This window comes from Electrophorus electricus, chromosome 17 (assembly GCF_041902795.1).
Source record: "Electrophorus electricus isolate QZ-2024a chromosome 17, ASM4190279v1, whole genome shotgun sequence".
NCBI lineage: Eukaryota > Metazoa > Chordata > Actinopteri > Gymnotiformes > Gymnotidae > Electrophorus > Electrophorus electricus.
The window spans coordinates 10,007,480-10,032,653 of NC_137513.1; the positions used below are offsets into that span (position 1 = coordinate 10,007,480).

A 25,174-nucleotide genomic window follows, 5' to 3' on the forward strand; every position below is an offset into this window, starting at 1 on the left:
GCTGCACTGAAGTTAGAGATCGGTAATTGTGTGCATGTGTACGTCACTGGCTTCATGACATTCATACCTATTAAAATTGTTGAAGGAAAAAAAAAAAAAGCCTGAACAGGTCAAGGGATGTGTAATATTGCATGCTCAGATTACTGGCTGGTCTGAACTCTTCTGTATCAGAAGAGTACAGCGAGCCAGCAAACCCTCAAGTGCAGCTCTGAGTCCCAGACTGCACATTCTTGCCAGCCTCCGCCACTGCTATTAGCACGCCAAGCGATACTACCACCATCTCCTGCAAGCACTCAGTGGCTTGTAAATACAGTAATCCAGCCATGATCTCACTACTGAGTGCAGCGAAGCAAATGCTGAGATCACTTTTCCCACGCAGAGCGAGGGTGTGAAAGCTGCTAGTGGTGGTGGACGCGGAGGTGTCGGCCCGGCCCACGACTGGAAAGCCGTGTGCTGGGCAGAACAAGTCACGCCATCATCCCCGGCTCTCGTGGGTGCGCGTGCGCCAGTGTCCAGGTCAGGAAGACACGGTCTTGCTACGGAACGATCCAGGCGCGTCTCCTGCCCAGGGATACTCCACCATGAAGTATAGGGCTGAAGCGGTTAAATGCCGATACGTTTACGGGGTTACGCTGCTCTCCTGAACAACCAGTTCAAAGACTGTACAACTGGAAATAGTTCCAAGTTTATGAACGTCAAAAAGAACTCGTTTCAGCTTCAGAGCGCCACGTATAGCAGAATCGGGCAGCAGTTGGGATGCCATGCCTACATAAGAACCCATACAAACAAGCAAGCATTCACACGCGCACACACACAGCCTCTTTTCTGACAAGGTCATATGAGAAGCAAGTGATTTTTTTTTTTTTTTTTTTTACATAGGGGATAAAACTCTCTCTCTCACTCACACACACAGTATGACTGTAATTGAGCTCTTTAAGTGATTCATCATTACTGCTTCCTTTACGAGCAATGGCACCCTCACTGGACAGCTCAAACCTGACACGCACGCCTGCAAAAGCAAACACACACACTTATCCAAAAAACACTGCCACCACAGTTCCAAAAAACATTCTGAAACCCTTTCCATGCCCACACAGAGGATGACAACACGATTTTGAGACGCTTCCTTCCTCATTCACCCCGCCTGCCTCTCTCACTCCCCCTTCGTCTTGCTGTCTGCCTCTCTCTCTATACTATTGACAAACCAGTAAAGCAAGTGCCTCAGGAGTACTGAGGTGACATAAAAGCTTTGTAAAGCGAGAAACAAAGGTCAATAAAGACATCTGTTCTGCCCCTCGCACTCCCAATGCATCTCCATCTCTCACATCCACATTCATCAGCCGGCAAATTCAGGTTCAAATGTATAACAATTGTACTTTCGGCAGCTGGTCTTCTGTGGGTGGACACTTCCCACCCCTGTTATAGACTTTACAGCTCTGTGTGCGCGCGCGTGCATGTGTATGCATGCTGTTTTATTTCTGTATTCAAAACCCAAGTCGATTAAATATCAATATATTCATATGCTTAATTTGGGAAGATGCAACAAATCCTACAGTAAAGAGTCCGTGTGTGGGCATAAAGCACAGCACATTAGGAACTGTACAATAATAGTGGATGGTTTTTGTTGGTCATCTTGGTTGTCCAACACAATGCATTTGAAATGACTGTGACCATAACGTTACAGTGCAGAATGTGAGGTGCGATACATGACATTTAAATTGGGTCAACAATATAGGAAAATCTAATGCAAAAATCGTCTGTGCGCGCACTCACCTGTCACAGGTACAGGCCACCAGTAAACTGAGCAGGTTATACACGATGAAGGTGAAGATGACGGCAGTGATGGTTCCACGAGGGATGGAGTAGCTGGGGTTTTTCAGGTCACCTAAAACACACATAGTTATACGACATTCCACCTCAGAACAGCAGTGTTTACAGACAAACGCACACATGCTTACCAGACATGTTGGAGCCAGCCATGATTCCTGTACAGCCATTAAACATCACAGCAAACACTGTAGCGAACGTCATCATCGTTCCTGTGGTGTAATCCACTGTGTAATCAGCTACAGACACAAAATTGTTATATAAAAATTATATTTTTTTACAGAGGAACGCGTGTATGCATGATCACAGGATCCCACCTTCTGACATTTCCAGTACTGTTACCCATGTTGAGATCAGGTCTAATTAAAGAATCACTCATTTATTTCAATGTTCAGTGTTGCAATAATGGACAGTAACCATTATATTTAAACTCAGGAATACCAGAGTTCTGATTGTGCTTCATTATGAATCACTATTCACATGATCCCAAGAACATTTTGGTGAAAAGGTCAATTTTCGACCAGGCCATCATTGAGCGTGTGTTTTAACACAGCATATCATACTCGCAACATGGAATAATACAGCAGCAATATAGAACTATTGTCTGCATCAACGAGTTCTAAGTATAGTGATCTTTAAATCAACCATTTGCAAATAAACTATACAGTCATATAAATACCAAATAAACACCAAGCAAGCCCAGTGGGTGAGGGGCATAGTGGTTACATGGTTTCTTGCCTCTGTGCACATGAGTTTTTATAAGCATTGGGCTCCAAACAGCCTTTTGAACCACCACAAAAGCAGCTGGCAAATAATGACTACGTTCTCGTGAACCTTGTTTTGAAGATATCATAGTTCCGGCTGTTTTCCCTTGCAATTTAGATAATAATTAGCATATAGATGTGAATATGAAAGGTGTGAGGCTGCCCAGGGACCGAGATGAATGAACATAAAAACAAAAACAGCTGGAAAAAATCTCGCTGGGCTGGAAGCAGGTGGTCTGTGCGTGCAAATAAAGGCTTTAACAATGGCGTGAAAGCGAAAAACGTGAGCAACAGCACAGCAGGTCATTTTGTTTCTTCATACCACGTGACCCAGACCGAACCGCACTAAACCTGCCAGGTAACAGAAGCCTAGCCGAGATACTGCCAACCTGGAGTCAGCATAAAGAACCAGACAAACGAGAAGGGAGGGGGACTCATCATCATACATATACAGATGCATAATCACACACACACACACACACAAAAATACTCCGGCAAGAACAGAGAGAAACCACATGCTGGAGACACATGCACACATACCTCAACCCCTCCCACACACACCCACCCACCCTGGAGGTTTCCGAGTAGAGTGTCCAATTTAAAGCCGGTGAAGTTGGCGGCAGCTTGTGCAAAGCTGCTGTTGGCGAAGGGTCTGGGCAGATCCACGGTGTGCGGCCTCACGGCGAAGAAGCTGATGAAGATGGTGGCCAGCACCAGCATGACCACCAGGAAGATGAGGAAGGTGGCTCTGGAGTAGATGTGCGCCCCCACCAGGCACACCAGCAGACACACCAACAGGATGACCGTGGCATACAGCAGGGACCACCAGTAGCCCACGGGCATCACGGCGTACTTGGAGCTCGGCAAAGAACCATCTGTGGGAGGGGATGGAGAGAGAGAACGAACATGAGAAAAAAAGAAAACAATTACAGATAGATTTTCCTAACCTTAGTGCACTAGACTTGATGTGACAATCAATATGACTAACAGATTGCTTTTATTGCTTTATTAACCAGACTAGTAAACAGTGAAACCACACACAGTCTCTACCTACCTTCAGGGACACCGAAGATTGCGAGCACGGCCTCTACCAGGCCAAGCACATAGAGGGCACTGCCGCACACATTGGCCAAGAAACACATGATGCCAATGCTGCCTCCAAACTCGGGGCCTAGAGCTCGGCTGATCATATCTACACAGGGGCTGGCTTAAGGAAAACAGCTCACACAGAGCAGTTAAACATGTGGCACAGCATACATTCCCCCCCACCCACTTTGTCAAATTATTTGATTCAATATTCATTAAAAATCAGGAGCTCAATTTTTTTTTATATATCCGATAGGATGCCCAGTTCTTTATACACGATTAAGACGTTAGTGATGCACAGGTGCACAATGAGAATTATGGACTTTTTCTGTGATGTGCTTCTCTCTTGTTGGGTTAGACTTCATGTCACATATTTATAGGCCTACAGCTTTTTTTTTTTTTTTTTTTTAAAATCATCATCATTCATATTATGAAATGTAAATTGGAATAACTGAAGGATTATTAAGGCTTTCTGTGTCCATCACAGACCGATGGAAAGATGTATTGTCTTAAGTCAAGATAAGCTGATACAAATGGGATGAAGAATATGCAAGCAATGCATAACTCCACTGAACAATTAGCTAAGGGCACAATATCAATCCCTATGATAAGTGTAATGATAAGTAATGAAAGTACAATGTGTGTGTGCGCGCGCACACACACACACATGAGAGAGAAGGATACAGTAGGCTCCTCCAGCGTCAAGAGCTCCATTGGTAGAGATGGCGCATAAGGAGAGGACAGTCATGCTGATGATGAAATAGGCCACAATAAACATTGCAATGGCCTGGTACAGGCCACACTGACCCACCACAAACCCTACACACACACACACACACACACACACACACACACACACACACACACAAATATTACTTTGCCATTTTTTTTTGCCAGATTTCACACTAAACATTTCGAACTTCAACTCTGCGGGTGGGGGCGTCCTTTGACAATAAATGGCAAGATTTAGTGCAATGCCTTCCATTGTTAAACATCCAGCATGCCATAGAAGAACAAAAAGATACAGCTGAATACGTTTTATATGCTTTGAAATGGACGCAAACAGCAGTATTGGCGGATGTGCTGAAGATGAGAGCAACCACTTGCAACAAGAGAAAACAGAATCCAATGTAATGTGGCAAAAAATAAATAAAAAATTAAAAAAAAAAAAAAAAAAAACACACTCACATGCACACACCCCACACAACAGGCACATTCAGCATAGACAAGACGACTCCACACTTCCACGCCTTAACTCAAGGACCAAGACAATCTGAGTGCCTCATCAACATCAGCAGTCATTATATACATTTTTGGAAAATGTTGTCCATTCAGCAGCATTATGATGCGTTAAACATTACAACCAACAAAGTTTCCTCAGCATCTAAAAATGGATGAGGGGGAGGCAAAAGAATCTCTCTTCCAGGTCTTGAATATGCTTGAGACTTCCCGTTACACTAAATACAACCACTATCAAGTGTTTTATTTAGCTAGCTTTCTAGTCACTCAAACATATCCATATGCTACCTTTATACATTAGAGGCGTCTTGTATAAGAAAATCTAGAACATTGGTGAGAAATTCTTACATATGCTTCTTGGGGAACTAATTTTTCCACCAACTTAAAGCACACTTAAGAATACAGTTGTACATTTATGGCATTTAGCTGACGCCTTTATCCAAAGCAACTTAATTATGACTGACTGAGTACAACTTGAGCAATTGAGGGTTAAGGGTCTTGCTCAGGGGCCCCAACAGTGGCAACTTGGCAGTCGTGGGGCTTGAACCAGCAACCATCCGCTTACAAGTCAAGTACCTTAACCACTGACTCACAGAATCAGCCATGACGTACATATATATGTGTGTGTGTGTATATTCGTGTTTAAAAGGTGTTCCTCAGGATTGGGATTTCACACGAGCCACAGACGAAGACTGGAATGACTCCGGAATTAAAGTTATAGCATCTGCCTGCGCTCCAACATGCTGCTCCTCCAGCTGTTTTCCGACACCCCCACCCCTCACCCGCCGTGACCTACACAGATCAGAAGGTTCGTGTTAATCTGAGGCAATTGGGTAACCCCAGTTTAAATACCATACCTGTTCACATTACTATGTGAATGAATGTATTTAAATTAACAAATTGATTAGTTCCTGTAAACAGAAAAAAAAAAAACCATTTGCATAGCACCCAACTAACTAAACGGAATATAAAACAATTCAAATTATTTATCAAACAACCAAATCATTATTTAAGAATAATAATAAAATAAATAACTCAATCTCTGAGGGACTGTTGGAGTCTGCCTTCGTGGGTTTGGAAACTTTTTGAATTTGTGAAATCAGGGGCAGTCTGCTGCGATGAGGCACTGACCACAGTCGCTTCAGTCTGCTGACCGGGTCCGCCTTTCCCTGGAATATTTTACCACAGCACTGTGTTCCCTCCTGAATGGTACAGTGGAAATCTGTAGGGCAGTCTTTCCAAAAAGATAAAACAAACAAAACACACACCAACCCACTTCACACATTCTTGAATTTCTTAGGCAGATAAACCTGCTCAGACAGAGGTCTCATTCACAGTGTTTCCCTATTTGTGGCAAATCCCCAGAATCAATAACCGAATAATTAAATGTAAAATATCCATATCTATAGACAAAAATACCTGCATGAGTCAATTATGAATTAGTACTCTTAATCAAATCACATTCGATCAGAAATTGGTTTCTGGCCTGGTTTTTGTTCCACATCATTTAATTCCACTTCTGAGAAGTCTTTCCAAATTATTTTCTAATTCAGCTGGTTCACATTCCCACATAACACTCCCATAAAAACCGCACTGATTCCTGACATGTCTTCACACGAATATGGAGAAAATTGAGATCGCTCAGCAGAGCAGTTCCATACAGGTTAAGGCCTGAATGATAAAAAGTGCTTGCATTTAAATGGCACTGAAGTCTGTATCTGTGGCTTATCATTATGATAATGATATGAACTATGGCTGCACAACAGACAAAATATGATAGAAATATATTTCTACATATTGTGACCATGACATGCCATGTAATACAATAAAATACACAGGTGAAGACAATGTGACATGATTTAAACACTACCTTGCATTACTCATTGGATCATACGAACACCTTACTTTGAAACAGGCATAGAACAAACATCTGAAACACCTGAGGATCATCATCAGGGAGCTTAACTATTTGTTCAAGGGTTCATTTGCATATTGCAACCATCTGCAATAATCAGTACTGCAAACACCACTACTGCGATAATCATAAACGGTATATTGTGTGGCCCTAGTGCATACTGCAACATGCCTTCTGATCATTTAACTGCATGAGCACTAGCTGCGACATAAGGAAGCCTTTTTTCACATGTCAGCCTGCAATGTAATATTGTCATTGTATTCTAATTGCAGGAAATACCCATAATGGTGGTAAAACATCGAGCTCACAGAACAAAGTGTGTTTAGCAAACACCAGGTGGCAATCAGGTGATTTTTCATCTGTTGGGGTGTCAGCTCCGGAGTTGGCAAACCCTGACGTTAAGGGAACTGAGCTCTTCAACAATCCTTCAGAGGTCAAACCAGCGATATTCCAGGCCTATGACCTGTTACACTAAACTATAATCAAGACAGCTTATATCAGAAGCCAATCTCACAGGCTTTAGCCATATTCAGACAGGACTAGTTTTACATGGGAAGGTGGGGTAACAAATATTACCAACATTCCTCAGTGTTTTGGTCAATCCGAATTCGCCATATCAGACATTATTACTGACTGCACTTCTGCATCAGTAAAGATTACGTGCTTTTACTTTCTATAAAATGACTCCAAAAATAACCCCAGGCAGGAATGGGTGTAACCTTGCTTTTAAAATTTCGGGGGACAATAGGGACCGGTGTTGCATTCAGTTCAGCTGCCCTGCAAATTCGTTTTCCTTTAAGGTTCTTTGACACGCATGTTCAATTAAAATAAATAAATAAAAAGATAAGAGCTGGAATTAAGGTTCATAGCGTTTTAATGGCAACGATCGTCAAGCCTACCAGCGTGGAACAATACAGAAGATATGAGCACTATGAATTAAAATGTATTTGTAGTTATTTAGTTGAAAAAGTTTGTATTTCATGAAATCTGTTGGGCCACGCTTATTAGCTATGTAACCTTTGACAAAATCACTATTGATTTTGATTGTCAGCATTAGGCTAAACATTTCATTTTACTGACAATCATTATTAAATTATTTTAAAATATTTTCAGAATACACCTTCAATGTAAGAACAAAGCCAGCCATTTCAGAAAGTGGTGAGGACATGTCTCAATCTTAAATGATGTCCATGACCACCGTGATTTTAACGCGGTAAGAATATTCATATCGGCAAATATTCCGACAGAGCCTGCGAAAAAGAAGCATTTACTGTTATATACTTTAACATTTACTTGCAAAGGCCTTCTCAAAAATTTAGACCAAATTCTGTCTCCTCGTTCATAATGGCACAAGACAAAGTGTAACCAAGTCATGCAGCAATATTGTTCTGCAGTTTGGGCCAAAAACCCACAAACAATATGCAGATTTATTTTATTTATTTGTATGACAGCAATGTGTAAATCAAGTAACCACTCTAAATTACAGACACAAGATTTCTTATCCCATGTAAAGTGTCCATAAGCATTACAAAAGTTCTTGTGGTAAAATTACTTGAATGACTAATCTGGTCCAAATAGTAGACTTGGCCTACTTTTCTCTTCTTCTCACGTTATTCAGTCATTCACTGAGCAAAAAACACGGCAAGGGGGACTTTGCTTCACCAGAGCATCTCGGATGATTAATAATCAAATAGTTGGTATTAACAGGATAGGTGCTGCAGTCACAGGTAAGGTCAGAATTGTTGGTTGTAAATTGTACAGTGATAGACTAAATGCAATAGAGGAACCGCTACACGGAAGCAGAAATGGTTTACAGAAATACCCAAATTAGAATTAAAGGTTAAATTTATTATTAAAAATCACATTTAATTGGATGCAAACAGTTAAACTCTTTTCCAAGCAATTCCCAGTGAACAGCATGATCTGGTGATCCCTCGTGAGCTCGAAGCACAATCAGGCTTTATGACCTTTCCGGTAGTTGTGTAATCCCCTAAAACTGCCCTTTTGTTTACTCTTAATTAAAGAAATCCATCCCCAAATTTTCTTTCAATGATTCCATTTCTGAATGTTCATCAATCAATCTCTGTATCTTACAATAAAATTCATACAAGAGTTTTCATAGGGCTTCGAAGGTCACTGCATTTGGCGCGTCTAGGTAGATATTGTATCCGGGCCAGGGAAACCGCTGCATTTATCAGTGATAATTTGTCCATATGGCTTGTAAAAGGTTGGCCAAGAGCTGCTGCCCCAAGACTGGCAAAGCACTTCCTGCACACCTTGGAACTGTTCTCGTGCCAGTTGAGGTTCACAGAGCAACGGCAGTTCAGGGGCAGCAACTGTTGTGGTAACGGGCAGGTAACGTGTGTCGTGTTATGAAGACAAACAGTAGGTTTGTGACTACAAAGCAAGTGACTAGTGTGTGTAATTATACACACACACACATATACACATATACACATACATACATATATATATATACACACACACACACCTTACCTATTCGTAAGAAGACCACGACGCTGAACATAGACAGTAAGGTGGGGATAATCACGCCGAAGAAGGTGGTGAGTTTCTTAGGCTGGCTGTAGGCCGCCTTCCTCCGCACTGTGGTGGAGGTTTGCTCCACGGAGTTCTCGACTGGACACGAGTGCTGTTCGCCGGAGTCATTGACGCTCCCGGACAGCCGGTAGTGCAAGAGAGGAGTCCGCTCACTCATTCTGGTGTTAACACGTTAGTTTGATAACCAGGAACACACCATCCACTATTCAGCGGACTACTCTAAGCGGTCCTTAGCCGAGTTCAGCGTCAGGCTAATTTAAATAGCCACTGAAAAAGAAACCCACCGAAACAGAACCAAGCAGCCTAGGCTACTCCCACAGTCACCGCGCTCAGTTCTGCTCGTCGGCGTCGCGAATATTAGTCGAATTCCATTGTCTTACGGTTTTCCCATTGAAACGAAACCAAAGGTACAACAAAAACAAGGAAGGAAGAAGGCAACTCCGTTTCAACAGATAGTGATGCTAAAACAAGAAACTTCACTTTGTCTGCTCTATGGACACGTAAAAGTTAGCTGGGTTTTCTTCTGGTTCGAGGCCACGGTCATGTGACAACTAAACGAGCCTCGCGCCCAAGGTCACGTGATGCAGCACGCACAGTCATTCAGTGGCTTTTGTTGGTGGCGGTAGAAGTGCGAGCTGTCAGTGGACTATTTATTAATGACTGACAAAATACAACCGTTCACTTTATTGAAACCACCGTCGTCATTCTTGGATGATGAAAGTAGAGATTAAAAACGAATACACACTGAATTTCTAGGAATTGTTCTAACCGACTGACGCGCTACAAATCTTGAACACAGCACCAAATCTTTCAATATCGTTGCATTTTATTAATTATAATTACTACAGTATTTGCATAAATGTGCAACAAACTATATTTGTCGATTTAAATGTTCACATAACGTTATATAAAAGAACATGAGCAAGACCCAAATGATCATCTTAACTATTATAACAAAGCTGGTAAACTGATCTCAGATCAATGAAAGATACTCTTATTATCGTTTCCCGATCCTTGGTCCTGAAGTACCACGTTGTTGCGGTCTCCCATGTTTCCTTATCACTCAGCTCATTAACTAATTAACAAAACTAGTCTAATGAGTTAAAGTGTACTATATTATCTTATGAGGTGAATATCGATACCGTAGTCCAGCGGGGTCACCAATTTACTTCCAACCCCAATCAGACACACCCAAATCCATCCAATAATAGCCTCAGAGGCCTTAATTGTCTAGGGCAGGTGCGGCTGATGGCAGGTGATCTGGGTCGAAGTTGTAACCTGTAGGAAAATAGATCTCCAAGGTTGGTGGCCACTGGATTAGACACTGGACTAAGTTGTCATTCCCTACTGGTTGACACTCCTCTTCTGCCCATTTAGCGTTACGCATCTTTTAACTTGATCAAGCTCTTCAGCTAATGACAAAGCCCTTTATGTGGCTAATGGCTATAGCACATTAGAGCAGGGTGTTTGCATAAATGTGAGCAACATTGATTTACACATGGGTTCTCTGGCCCTGCTTCTGAAGAGCTACCATCCTTAAAGCTTAGATCCAAATTCTCTACAGAGGAAAAAACTTCAGAAGTAGAGCTAGGCACCACTGAACTACATGCTTTATACATGCTATATGTTCAAATCACTAATGGGAGCAAGTCCACAGGGCTTTCTGTGTGGTAATCTTGTAAACATTAGGGAAGCTATATCAAAACTCTCCCTAAATGAAAGACACCTGTTAACATTGCATAGAAAAACAAAGGACTTTTCCAATTGTCATGACAACTAGGGTTACACATTTAGAAAATAAAACTATCACGAGTAAAAAAAGAGAGAGAGAGTCATCAAGTCACCATGCACATTTTCCATTCTCTTTCCTGTTTGTTTACTTTCTTCTGAGGTACTCTTCCATTTTGTTCCAAAGCTTCACCTCCCCCAAATTAGCTGTGGGTATACCACTGTTTTACTAGCATGTTATTCAAAATGAGCAATTCAACAAAAGCCTTTATATAGTAAAAAAGTTATCAGAATTAGAAAACAGTAGCAACTGGAGCAGACAAGAAGTTTACAAATTCTATTTTTGATGGTTATAGTTTTCAGAATTAGTAGGAACCTTAGAGGGCATTGCTCTGACTGACTATATAAAGCAAAAGCACTCATCCATGACTTAATAGAAACCCCTACCGTCACTCACAACTTTATTGTGTACACCTGTCTACACCTGCATGCAATATATGATGCGTTATGTATTAACTTATATATTTACAGACTGTATCCAATCAATGCCCATCTGACATTCAAAAATATCCAACTAACAGTGGTCCTTTGGTCAGAAGCGGACCACTTATACAGAGCTAGAGCACAGCTAACAGAAAGTTTACTGGTATCTACAAGATGTTTCTAATAATCAAATGTTTCTTATAGTGCATATTTAGTGTATATGAGAAATATATAAGTATTAAACATTATCAATGTCCATATATTTTAATATACTCGCATGTGGTTTTCAACTGAAAAAGGCTCGTCATACCTGCTTTTAGGTTTTCGTGTTCACACCTCATTCAAAATTATACATGCTCACATGCACACCGAGCAGATGCCATAATTTCAGAGTTCAGTATCCTGTATTCAGCCAAGACTGGATCATTGACCCTGGTGCAAACAAGGTTTAATCTTTAATCTTGCCACTTTAATATTGTGTGCAGTTGTCTGAGAACTCCACCAGGAGGAGATCTAGAGTCCCTCTCAGTAGCAGGTTGTAGAGCTTCAGTGTCTGCCCTAAGCTCTTCGTTTGCTGTTTTTTACAGCTGGTGGCCTGTGGCCCCAGTGTGCCCTGCAAAGAACAAACAGGAGATAAAGTTAACAAACATGAGGTGTAAACACTTAGTGGTACATGTATGAAGAACCCACAGCATCTCCCACACACATTGCCTTCTATAAACTTCCAGGGAAAATACATTCTGAGCCACAAAGTCCTCTGATAAACACCAATAGCTTTATGATTTAGAACAGTGTTATTTTCTGATTTCTGCTACTATTTGCTCATCTGCTGTTTACCAATCCAATACCTATATCTTCCTATTCATGTCACCCAATACTGATGCTGATCTGATATAGTTTCATTATCAAAATGATAGCAATGCAAGTCATCACATGTGTGCATGTACATGGATATTTGCATTTGAACAATATTATTATTAAACTAGCTGTTATTATGTAACCTGCTCTAACTAAATTAGCTGTTTTCATGTGACCTGTGGTCGTGCTATTTTCTGGCTGGATTGTGACGGTATCAGATCAGTTTCCTTAAAATCAGATTGGAGCCAGATCTAGTTGTATATTGCATATTTCACACTAATTGTTAAACATTGTTTTTATTGCACCTTGAGACTATTTTAAAAGGTTTTGTACAATGGCAACTACACCCACACCCACACACACACACACACCCACACACACGTGCACACAAGCCCACCTGTGAGCAAGTGCTGGTTTTGGGGAGGTCTAGATTTCTGAGTATGTGCTGGTGGTTTTGCACGTTATGCTCCAGGTCTTTCAGTATGCGGCTTTGGCAACAGGGGTGCCCATGACCTTGGAATGATCTGAGACCCTGCAGTAGAACACCCAGAGAACCACACACCGAAGACAGCTTCTGCTGGAGCTACCACAGGTGGTGGGGGTGGGGGTTAGGGTGGGGAGGGGATTAAAGAAGAGAGGGTAAAAAGTTCAACAAGATAGTATCTTCACAATTTTGAAAAGCTGACTGTGACATTTTCCTGGACATCTTCTCATGTTTATATAAACACAAATCAGAAACCAGTTTTGTCCAAATCCCACAGTACTTACAAACTTTACAACCAAAGTAGCCCCAGATTTCATTGGTTTGCTGTTCTTCTCTCATTTTCTCTCCATTTTCATCCTCTGACCCTACCACTGATAGATTTATTTCCATCATTGGTGTGTCAGAAAATTCACACATTAGATAATTAACATTTACATGTGTGGATAGAGACTTGTATGCTGTATAAATGCTGTATTTTGTGTTCAGTAATTTTGCTGTTTCAGGAAACATATGCACTGGCAGTCCTTAATGAATTTAACATAATAATGAATAATATAATTTCATAAATTTAATTCCTATTCATTTACACACATTACATTTCTTTTTTGGGGGTGGGAGGAGGGGTTTCCACTCTATTTTAACAATTCCTGCCCATCGGGTAATTCTCCACAGCAGCCAACCAAAGAGGCAAAGGGCAGTCACATGTTACATACAACCAATCACCACATCTTTTCAAGCTGCAGCTCATGTAACATCAGGGGGAACAATAACACACTCAGATGATATGACTAGCCATTGGTGCTTGACCTCACAGACACCCATGATTGGTCAGTGTCACTGTAATTGACATGGGAGGCAAAGTATGCTACCTCAGCCCTCCCTGAGAACAAGGCCAATTTTGCTTTCTCAGGCTCTCAGCATAATATGAGATTGATCTCTTGATGACAGGGCAAACATCTTTCTCTTTCATCAGTTTTTGTGTTTTGGTGGAGGACCTGATTATGGTCTTATCTGAAGTATACCTGGCATAACTGAGACTGTAAATTGAGAGAGCAATTGTAGTTAAGAGTTACAGTTAAAAGTGCGATAACTTACTGGAAGGTAGCAGTTGAGAAAACCTGCTCTTTTCCCTCAGTATTATAAGCCATTAAATGGAACATTACTTACTGATTTGTGACTTGCCATGTCTGGTCCTCAAGCATAGCTCAAACATTTAATGTAATAATAAGTTTTATATTATTGCTACTCATCATGTCACTTTTACAACCTTATCCCACAAATTGGAGAGTCGAGTTGATGTAGCAAATGGCTGAAACAATTAAGGCCAATCAATATTCACAATTTAGAAGAAAAAATGTGAACCCATTGTGTGTGGGAGAGGTGTGGCCTAAGGACAGTCTGAGGTATGGTTTTGGCCTAAAGTAATGAGCGGTGTTACTCACAGACTGTTTGTCCCATGATGCTTTGTGAATGCGGATGCAGGGAAGCTGGATAGTAAAGGCGAGGTGATCAGAACCATTGCAGTTTTCCTGAGTTGGAGGGAAGTAAATATCACAAGTTTGTTGGTGTCTTTTTTTTTTTTTTTCTTCCATATTTGTATTGAAAATTGAAATTAAAAGTATGTCATTTGTCCCTAAGAAGACGGTTCATTTAAAGGCTGACATTTTTGGAATGAACAATGTTTGGTGAAATGTTCAAAATGTTCTGTAGGCATAAGTGCAGCTCAGGCTCACATTGGCCTATATAAAGGCCTAATGAGTCCTCCATCCCTCTCGTGAAACCTATGATCCTCACAGTAATCAGAGGCAATCCGCTGCACCTGTCATCCTTCTTAAAAGCAGCCTATTTTCCAGAGTTCTGGCAAAAGACAAAACCAGTAATATGGGTAGAGACCTCCAGGGATGGCTCTTGCAGCTCCTTTCTTCTGCTCCTCTACAGTGTTGAGTTGTACCTTCCATCTCTTGAACTGCTCAACGTGGCTTTCCCAAGCAAGGAAGGATAGAGAGAACTCAAGTTTTTCTTTTGTTCTCATTGCTGTCAGTGTGTTATTGCCTTCACCTGACAGCCTTGTGGGTATGCATACTTGGCTGGTTTCCCTGAGGGTGATGGTTTGGGCTTCCTCTTTTGAGAGGCTCCTCTAATCATTCTCCAGGCTCCAGGCATGAATTCCCTGGTGGGCCTGGTTATTTGTTTTCTTTTTGGCTTATCAAGTTCATTAGCTGCCCTGCACTTGGATACTTTGGCCCTTGCTGGAGGTGCACTCACTTTTACCCCAGTTCCCTGTATACAGGAACCTGGATTTGAATCTAGTTTGGAGTGAGTAACCATATTGCAACTCTTTTCTGATCAGAGACTGCTCAGTTGCTACTTTACTGGATTTTGACAGGTGTATATGTATTTAAAGTCATTAACAGCATGGTCAACTCGTTGTATGTCATTGACTGTTTCTCTGGCTTGCCTCATAGCTGGAGTGTGAGAGACATCTTTGCTATGATGTTAACTGACTCAGCTGCTCTCTTGATCTCCATGCTGAAGAGGCTGCTGAGATGGAGAGCCTGTGGGGATTTCCATGTTCTCTTGGGAATATATTGACTGCCTGATTCTCACTTTTTATGTTTACTTTTCTTAGCAGTCCATCTGGGAATAGCATTCACAATAATTCCCATTGGTCACTGATTTATGTAACTGTCCTTCATGAGAACTGTTTCCTTCTTTGAAATGGGCTTTCTGTGATTTCAAATTCTGTCAACTGTAGTGTGCTCAAATATTCTTGCCATCACCTAATCCAGAAGGTCTCTGCTAAGTCTCTTCCGCTGGTTCTTGATCAGATATCCTTTTTAGAACTCAATGGCAGCCAATGTAACTGTTTTCTGTTAATCCAGAAAAGGGTTAGAATGGAAAGGGTTAGAATGAGGGGAGCTTCTGGGTCAGTGGATATGGGAATTTAGTCTAACATTCACAATAGCACTGACCTCTGCCATAAAGGTGATTTAGGACTTCAGGAGTGAATTATGAAAGGACCAACTTGGAGAAGCATGGAATCTATAATTTGTTGGGTGAGTCCAATCCTGCACTCCTAAGTGCCAACCATAGGAGAGGAGTGTGTAAGCCTGAAAACCCAAGTGCATTTTTGTAGAAGGAGGTAGTCTTCTATGCTGCAAATCACCAGGCCTTTTAAATGTAATTAATTCTAATTAGCTCTTTTAATTAATTGATAACTAATTAAGGAATTTCCAGCTCTTTAAATGCTCCAATAAAATTGGTCCCACAAAATAAGCATAGGTAATCTCTAGTCTTTGTGCAATACAAAACAGTAAAACATCTGTCACTGCAACAGGCTCTCTTCTGAATCTGAGGAGCACCCATATGAGGCTGTTAGGGTTTGGTCCAGAAAGCAACACTTCATTGAGTGAGAGACCTTCATACCATGCACTAGAATCAACACAACAAATTCAGACTGGCTTTTGAGGGAGATGCCAACATTCGTTCTCTTCTTTGAGTTGAGGTGCAAGCTCACCATGTTCATTGTCAAGCATTTTTTGCATGAACTCGGGGAAGTACACCTTCATTCCAGGTTTCTTTTCTAACATCTGTCTCAGTGACATATGGCTGTGAGCACTGTTTTTGTTGTTATTGAGACATACACTATATGGGCAAAAGTATTCTCATCCAAATCATTGAATTCAGGTGTTCCAATCACTTCCATGGCCACAGGTTTATAAAACCAAGCACCTAGGCATGCAGACTGCTTTTACAAACGTGTGTGTAAGAATGAGTCGCTCTCAGGATCTCAGTGAATTCCAGCATGGTACCATGATAGGATGCCACGTGTGCAACAAGTCCAGTCGTGAAATTTCTTCACTACTAAATATTCCATAGTCAACTGTCAGTGGTAGTATAACAAAGTGATTGAGAATGACAGCAACTCAGCCATGAAGTGGTAGGCCACCTAAAATGACAGAGCAAGGTCAGCGGATGCTGAAGCGCAGAGGTCGCCAACTTTCTGCAGAGTCGCTCGTTACAGATCTACAACCTTCACGTGGCCTTCAGATTAGCTCAAGAAAAGTGCTTGGAGAGCTTCATGGAATTGGTTTCCATGGCCAAGCAGCTGCATCCAAGCCTTGCATCACAAAGCGAATGCAAAGCGTCGGATGTATTGGTGTAAAGCGCACAGCCAAGGGACTCTAGAGCAGTGGAGACATGTTCTCTGGAGTGATGAATCATGCTTCTCCGTCTGGCAATCTGATGGATTAGTCTGGGTTTGGTGGTTGCCAGGAGAATGGTACTTGTCTGACTGCATTGTGCCAAGTCTAAAGTTTGGTGGAAGGGAGATTATGGTGTGGGGTTGTTTTTCTGGAGTTGGACTCAGCCTCCTAGTTCCAGTGAAAGGAACTGAATGCTTCAGCATACCAAGAGATTTCTGAATAGTTTTGAAATAGCCCCTTCCTGTACCAACATGATTGCACCAGTGCCTAAAGCAAGGTCCATAAAAACACGGATGAGTGAGTTTGGTGTGGAAGAACTTGGCAGGCCTGCATAGAGTCCTGATCTCAACCCGATAGAACACCTTTGGATGAATTGGAGCAGAGACTGCGAGCCAGGCTTTCTTGTCCAACATCAGTGTCTGACCTCACAAATGCGCTTCTGGAAGAATGGTCAAAAATTTCCATAAATACACTCGTAAAGCCTTTCCAGAAGAGTTGAAGCTGTTATAGCTGCAAAGGGCAGGCTCATATTAAACCCTATGGATTAAGATTGGGATGTCAATCAAGTTCATATGTGTGCAAAGGCAGATAGTGTATCTGTGGCTGGCATAAAAGAGCAGGAGCAACCCTGCTGTTTGTATTATTCTGGAAGAACTCTTGTTCTATGATCTGAAGAAAGGTTACATTCTCAACAGAGTTTGCAAGCAGCTTGTCATTATCTGGAGACCACTGAGGCACTTTGTGTGGGTTTGGACATGGGAGGACTCTTGCTATTACCTTTTGATACACATCTATTTAACTCATATTTGGTTCTTTTGATGCATTGGCACAAACACCCAAGGACTCCCTTACCTCAGTGGATTTTGTGGCTCAAGAGCTACTACATCTTCTGACCAAGCCATTCAGCTTCCAGGATAAACATGGATGATGACCAAACCATTCAGCTTCTGGGGGACATCATATCCCCGTAAAGACTCCTCACTGACCTCTCTCTCCACCCCCCACCCCCCTCATTTCAGGAGCTAATGGAGAAGCTGGTATCAGCTGGGATGAGGCTGTCACTTTCCCTTGTCCCAGCCTATGCTGCTGCTTCCAGCACTGCAGACTCTCCGTGGCCAGCTTCAGCTTTCCAATGTAGATGGATTTAATTCATTCTGGCTTCCAGCTTTGCTCTCTCAAATTTGAGTTTACTCTCCTTTCCTGTCTGGTTTTGACTGCTTTCATGGTGCTTACTCACTCTAAGGCTTGTTGAGCACGAAGAGCAAGATTTTCTGGAGTGACTGTGAGACAGGATTGAACCTGTTTCAACATCATCTTGCAAGTCTTTTACTTTGTCTTCAACTGGAGCCTTTACTGACTCGACTATGGTTTTCATAGTGATGGGGTGCAGTGTATCTTGTCAATCCTTCTTAAATTCCATGATAAGTGTTCATCCTTGTACTATGTTGTCCTTGCTAAAGTTTGTTGCATGCAACATGTTCTCAGCTATACAGTTAGCGTAACATTATATTCTCCAGTATTGCATCCTCCATGGAATAGGCTGTTGTGTTTGGCAGGATCCAATGAAAGGCAGGGAATATGTAATTCATAAAAATGTAAAAAAAAAACAAAAACAAACCCACAAAATTAAAACTAGAAACACGTAAATCCCTTTAAGTACTAAATAACATTTTTGGTATGTCAGTAGAGAAAAAATTACTAACAAACTGAACAGGTGCTTAAAGGTAGGTTTGTCAACTTAAAAAAATCACCTATAGAAATCAATCATATTTTCAGAATCTTTTTGAGAAGATATATTCATCAGATCATGAACCAAAATAGAAGACATCAATAATTTTCTGAATAACATCAATCTTCCAAAAACTAACAGAGAAAAAAACATAAATGCTTAAACATACAATACAATACAAGAAGCATTTCACAAAGCCTTAAATCGCATGCCTATCAATAAAGCTCCAGGACCTGACAGATTCCCTGGCGAGTTCTACAAACATGTTTGACCAATCCTAGCTCCACTTTAACAGACTTGTACTAGAAATTAAACAAAATGAAAATCTACCTGCAAACATGAATAGTCATTATCTCTCTCCACCTTAAACCAAATAAAGACCCCACAATACCCTCTAGTTAAAGGCCCTTATCACTCATGAAAACACATATAAAAATTATAAGTAAAGCTTTAGCCAACAGAATCCAAACAGTAATGCATGACTTAATACATCTAGACCAAATAGGTTTTAACAAAGGCCGATATTGCTCCACCAATATGCATAGGATGTTGAATATAATTGAATACACCTCTCATTAAAAAATACCAACAGCAGTGGTTATCTTGGATGCAGAAAAATTGGAAATTCTTATTCACCATGCTATGTAGATTTGGACTTGGAGACTCATTTATTAAATGCATCCAGATTCTTTACACTGCACCTAAGGCCACAATTATTACTAATGCGATAATATCACAACTTTTACATTGCATCGAGGCACTAGACAAAGATGCTCTCCTTACCTCGTCTCTATTTTCATTGAACTTTTAGAAGCAGCAATATGCTAAAATATAAATGGAATACTTTGGATAACATGATAACTACTGGAAAAATAAATCACCTAGAATTATACTTACATTTACCTGACACTTTTATCCAATTATAACTGAGGCTAGCTTGACCAATTGAGGGTGAAGAGCCTTGCTCAGGGGTGCAACAGTGGCAACTTGGCAGTGGTGGTGCTTGAACCAGCAACCTTCTGATTACAAGTCAAGTACCTTAACCACTGAGCTACTAACATAAACTCCTGCTTTTTTTTCATTAATACATTAATCAATCAACTACAATATGTAATAAAAAGGTTAAAGCCCAGCATATCATACAGATTATGGATAGACATAGAACAAACTTTTATACAGAGATGTATCTTGTGGAAATACCACAAGATAAATCCACACTCACAGAAACTATTCACTCCCCCATTTAGAACATTTCAGACTTTACCATCAACAAAAAATATTAAACTTTTCATCTTGGATAGAAAAAGGCATCACACATCTTAAACATATTTATCATAACACTACTTTCATGTGCCTTCCACAATTAACCCAAAAATGCGGTATAGAAAGCATCCAGTTCCTACAATACCGCCAGCTAAGATCAATTATGTGTTCAAAAATCAATTCAAATAGGCTATGCTTGTCTACATCCATATCAGAATGTATAAACATTCCTACTACCAAAAACTATTTCCAAAGATGTACAAAATAATAGGTCATACAAAATGCACAATTACACTCCCAGTGATACAATGAGAGAGATTTATTACTAGCCTCCAGTGCTGAGTTTTGAATTGGTGTGTAAAAATAATTACCACATGATCAGCAACACTAACCTACAATAAACTCAGTACAAAAATAATACTTAGAGTACATTACACTACACATAAGAAGATTGTTTAAAATGGGATTTACAAGCTCAGCAACCTGTGCATGCTGTATTCAAAACCCACTGAAAAAATCTATTAATTGACTCTCTCTCTCTCTCTCTCTCTCTCTCTCTCTCTCTCTCTCTCTCTATATATATATATATATATATATATATATATATATATATATATATATATATATATATATCGACTTTTTAATAAACATATCTTCAGGGAACAAACCTTACATTAAAAAATCTAAAATGTGTTCGTTAATAGTGGATTTCTCTAGTCATTAGATGTTTGGTTTCACACTTCTTCTACAATTTTTGTTTTTACCAAGCTGCACCACATCTTCCTAAGATGTGAAAACCCTACTGTTGTTAAGAATGAGGGCTTTGAGGGTCAACCATGATTACATACAATTTTAATGATTTATTTATTGTGTTTATACCTAAGGACACTTTACAATCAAAACTTTTACATCCAGGCAACACTTTGTCACTATGTCTTGCTTTCCTTATTCACTACACGATTTATGATTGTGCATATATCATAATAAAATGTTACTTGTATCATTGTGTGCTGTGAAATGAACCGCTTCCTCTGAGATAAATGAAGTGGTTTACAATTTTGCAATTTTGAAAAAAATATCAGCTGTAGTTTAACCTTGTCAGCTGGGCTAGAACCTATACCCATAACTTTCACATTTTATGGACTGCTAAACATGCACAATAGGACTATAAATGTACGTGAGCTAGATCTGCCCATGGACAACTATCAATGTATATGTATGTTAACCTTTTTGTGTGTGTGCGCGCGTACACGCGCATGCTTACCACTGCTTCCTTCAACACTCCTATGATGTTCATACTCTGTCTGACTGCAGGGTTGCACACAAAATCCAGTGGTCGAGTGCAACAGTGCTGCACCTCACAGAACACCACACACAGCAGCGGCAGCAGGAGACCTAGAAATCACACAACACAGATGATCACACAGCATTGTCAGGACAAGCTGTTTGATGTGATGTGGTTAAGTAATATTTCAGTATGAAAAACATTCAACACATCAAGGAGTGAAGGTTAATAGATCAGGGGTACCATACTCAAATGATACTGTTTCACTCCCACCAACCACAACGCTGAAAGTATTTAAAAATCCAGGCCTGACCCCCCGTAGTTTTGTGTGCTTGTTTTCCACCCCTAGACACTCCCAAGGAGATCATATCACAGGTGTACCAGGTTCTGAGAGAGAGCGAAAAAAATTAAGTGAGCAAGTTTTCCGTGGATTAGTTTCAATCCATAGTAGAATGGAATGACTTCAAATGAAGTATGATCATCGGTGCTAGACTAGGCAGGGATGGGATTTCAAAAACTGCCAGTGTTGGGGGGGGGGGGGGGGGGTGTTTCTTGTGCAATGATGTAAAGAGTATACTGAGATTGGAATGATTGAGGATCGAGGAAGTCGAACAAATTGCAGCCAAATACAATGCTGATGCTCCAACTAATGTGCCTGAATGTGCAACTCACCATTCCTTAGTACGGATCGGCCAGTTCAAGTGCTATTGCTGTTTAAGGGAAACAAAAATGCAAGTCTCCAATGGGCAAAAGGGCACAAAAATTGGATCAATGAGTGGAAAAACACCACCCGGTCAGATGGATCCAGATTTCTATTACATCAGGCTGATAGAAGTGTCAGAATTTGGGGCAAGCAGCATGAATCAATGAACATTTCCTCTCAGAAATCAACAGTTCAGATTGGTAGAGGTATAGTAATGGTGTTGGGAATGTTTTCATGCCCTGGGTCCTCTGATAGCTGTGGATGGATATTTAGACAAAAGGGCTTACATAGGCACTGAGGATGACCAAGTTCATCCCTTCATGGCAGCTGGGTTACCCTATAGCAGAAGGACACTTTCAGCTGGACAATAAACCAAGCCACAAAGGTGGTTTATAGGTGCATCTCAATAAATTAGAATATCATCAAAAAGTTAATTTATGTCAGTAATTCAATTAAAAAACTGAAACTCGTATATTATATAGATTCATTACATTGCATATACTGTACATACTTTTCAGTAGGCCAACATTTATGTATTAAAAATAATTTTTTGAATTTCTATATTATAATTTTCTGAGATACTGATTTTTGGGTTTTCATTGGCTGAAAGGCCATAATCATCAATATTAAAAGAAATAAACACTTGAAATAGATCACTCTGTGTGTAATGAATCTATATAATATACGAGTTTCACTTTTTGAATTGAATTACTGACATAAATTAACTTTTAGAAGATATTCTAATTTATAGAGATGCACCTGTAGTCATGGTTTGGCTCCAGGAATACGACAGCAATTTATTTCTTGTTTTCCTAGCCTTCATAGTGCCCAGATCCAATAGAGCATCTCTGTGACAAGATAGAACAGGCTGTTCAGAATATGTCACAATGAGTATAAATTAAGACAAAACCAAAGGAGTGGAGTGGAGCACAAACCAAAGTTGAAGTCATAAATGGGTAGACAGAAAACAAAAGGAACTGCTCAGAAGTACAGACTACTAAGTAGGGGCCAGACTTGGAACTAGAGGGAGAGAGTGAATATGCAAGAGATGATTAGATAACAAGGACCAGCTGAGTCTAAGTGATGATACCTAGGGGGAGGGGACTCGGAACTCCCATGCCAACCTCTAGTGGCCAGAAGCATCATTGCCAGAAACCAAATTAGACGTGAAAAGCTCCATTTATAGAGCTTCCATTCACAATATCCATTGGAATATTATCTGCATTGTTTGTTAGTTGGTTTTCTTTTGTCTGCTTTTGAAAAACTGTGCCTAAAAGCCATCTGGCATTTCACCCATCCACTCCAATCATCTGCTGTACTGTTGTTGAATAGTGCGAAATCAAATAATTAATCTGTGATAGAGAGCTACAGATCTTTGTTTAAACATACACATGATTAACTGTCACTTATCAAAGAAATCAAAATGAAAAATTCAGAGAAAGCCCGAAAGCACCATGAAAACATCTCTTGGGATACTATATACACAGAGACTTTTGCTAATTTAAAGGTGTAGTCGACTTTAAAAAACGTTAGATGAAGATAGGTGTTTTGAAACTGAGTAGTCAAGCAGTCCCCCTGCCCCTTAAGCGTACTTATGACTTAAAGGCAAATAGATGCCTCCTTGCCCTTTTTGGTTGGATATTACCTTTAAAATCATTTCTTTATTTGCTTCTTTTGCAATTTATTGTAACACTGGACTGAATACATGTCCAGGAAGCCTATTCAATGATTCACCAGTTTCTATCAACTCACCTGAAATAGTTTTATCTCAAGAGAATTTGCTTTAATTACAGCACTAGGTTCTACTGTTACTCTTGAGCATATCGAAAATGCAAACCCTCTATAGCACCAGAATGGTCTGTTTCTCTCTGCTCTTTATGTGTTTGTTTAATTCATTTGACAATGCTTTTACATGAAATATGAAAAGGCCTAAAATAATTCATGTAGACTTTTACCTGAACTATGGCCTTATTTGAGTTCTTCATATTTTTCAGATTATGGCATTAAGAATCCACCTGATAGAGATTTACATTTACACATTAAGAGGAATATCTACGTTTCATCTACATGCACAATGCATTCCTTGTATGCAGAGGAGGTATCTCCAGATGACAATGTTTCTGTATTTTCAGTTAAGGTTAAAATTCAGTTAAGGTTTTTGTTATCCAGTTAAAGTATTGAAATTAATGGAATTTTGGGTTCAATATGCAGGGTTCAGCTCATCCTGACTGTAAGATGAACTCATTACCTAAACCCACAAACTGCATGCAGAGTAAAGTAGCCATATGAGAACAATTTCGAATTATTAGGTAAGATTGGTGTAAAATATATTACAGTCAATAGTTACGTTGCAACAGGTCAGTTGGTTATTTTCCAGCACAACCACTGATAGGCTGCAGACTTTGGTCTATCTCTAAGGAGTACAACTAAACCTGTACAAGAGCAGCAGAGCTAATGTGATATCATGACCACTACCTCATTGTTAATTCAGTCAGAATCCAGGAATGAGGTCAGTATGTTCTGATATATATCAACATAGTGTAAACATAGTTTAAAACAATTGAGCAGATTTTTATCTAACAGCTGATTATTACTACTACCACTTATAGTTTATTTGAATGAATACTCATATTCATTAGAAATGCCCAAATCACAAATCACTAATGTTAAAGTAATACTTATGGTGTAACTTTATTATTCCCAGATGATTAATTAAACTAAATCATTTGAGAGGGAGTACTGTTATACTGATTATCTTTGGTATTCAGTCCGCAGCCTAATGCCTATGATCAAGTCACAGTCATGCTAATATCTAAGTTTTTCTGACTGCAGCTTTAACAGTAATAAATGACAATAGATTATATTTATCTAACAATTTGTTTGGCTCTGCCAATACAAACAGTTCCACAACTAGACTAAGACATTTTCCATTCACACTAGCTTGCTACTTTTTGTAGGTATGTTATATTGGAGGTCAGCTACTTTGTATCATGTACATTTATCTGTATGGTTCCATGTATTGTGCAGCCAGTGAAGTGTCTGCTGA

At 40.1% G+C, this 25,174-nt stretch overlaps 2 protein-coding genes across 6 annotated transcripts in view; both read right to left on the reverse strand.

The window, feature by feature from the left end:
• The window catches only part of zgc:153039, a 34,278-nt gene extending 24,331 nt beyond the window's left edge, over positions 1 to 9,947 (reverse strand). Inside the window, exons 1-6 of the mRNA XM_027014897.3 lie at positions 9,328 to 9,947; positions 4,362 to 4,496; positions 3,646 to 3,783; positions 3,161 to 3,466; positions 1,959 to 2,066; positions 1,774 to 1,885 (exon numbers count right to left, since the gene is read on the reverse strand). Coding sequence (XP_026870698.2) covers positions 1,774 to 1,885; positions 1,959 to 2,066; positions 3,161 to 3,466; positions 3,646 to 3,783; positions 4,362 to 4,496; positions 9,328 to 9,547 — 1,019 coding nt within the window. The 5' untranslated portion in view covers positions 9,548 to 9,947. The remainder of the gene's footprint in view (positions 1 to 1,773; positions 1,886 to 1,958; positions 2,067 to 3,160; positions 3,467 to 3,645; positions 3,784 to 4,361; positions 4,497 to 9,327) is intronic.
• Positions 9,948 to 10,214: 267 nt separating this feature from the next.
• LOC145651900 (uncharacterized) overlaps positions 10,215 to 25,174 on the reverse strand; it is a 36,043-nt gene continuing 21,083 nt past the window's right edge. For 2 of the 5 annotated variants that reach the window (XM_081700643.1, XM_081700646.1), the window contains exons 2-5: positions 21,405 to 21,535; positions 14,386 to 14,472; positions 12,857 to 13,042; positions 10,215 to 12,214 (exon numbers count right to left, since the gene is read on the reverse strand). In XM_081700643.1, the coding sequence (XP_081556769.1) occupies positions 12,071 to 12,214; positions 12,857 to 13,042; positions 14,386 to 14,472; positions 21,405 to 21,535 (548 nt within the window). In that variant the 3' untranslated portion in view covers positions 10,215 to 12,070. Of the gene's footprint in view, positions 12,215 to 12,856; positions 13,043 to 14,385; positions 14,473 to 21,404; positions 21,536 to 21,738; positions 21,807 to 25,174 lie in introns of those variants that run through there. The other 3 variants (XM_081700645.1, XM_081700644.1, XM_081700647.1) reach the window with 3 other exon arrangements.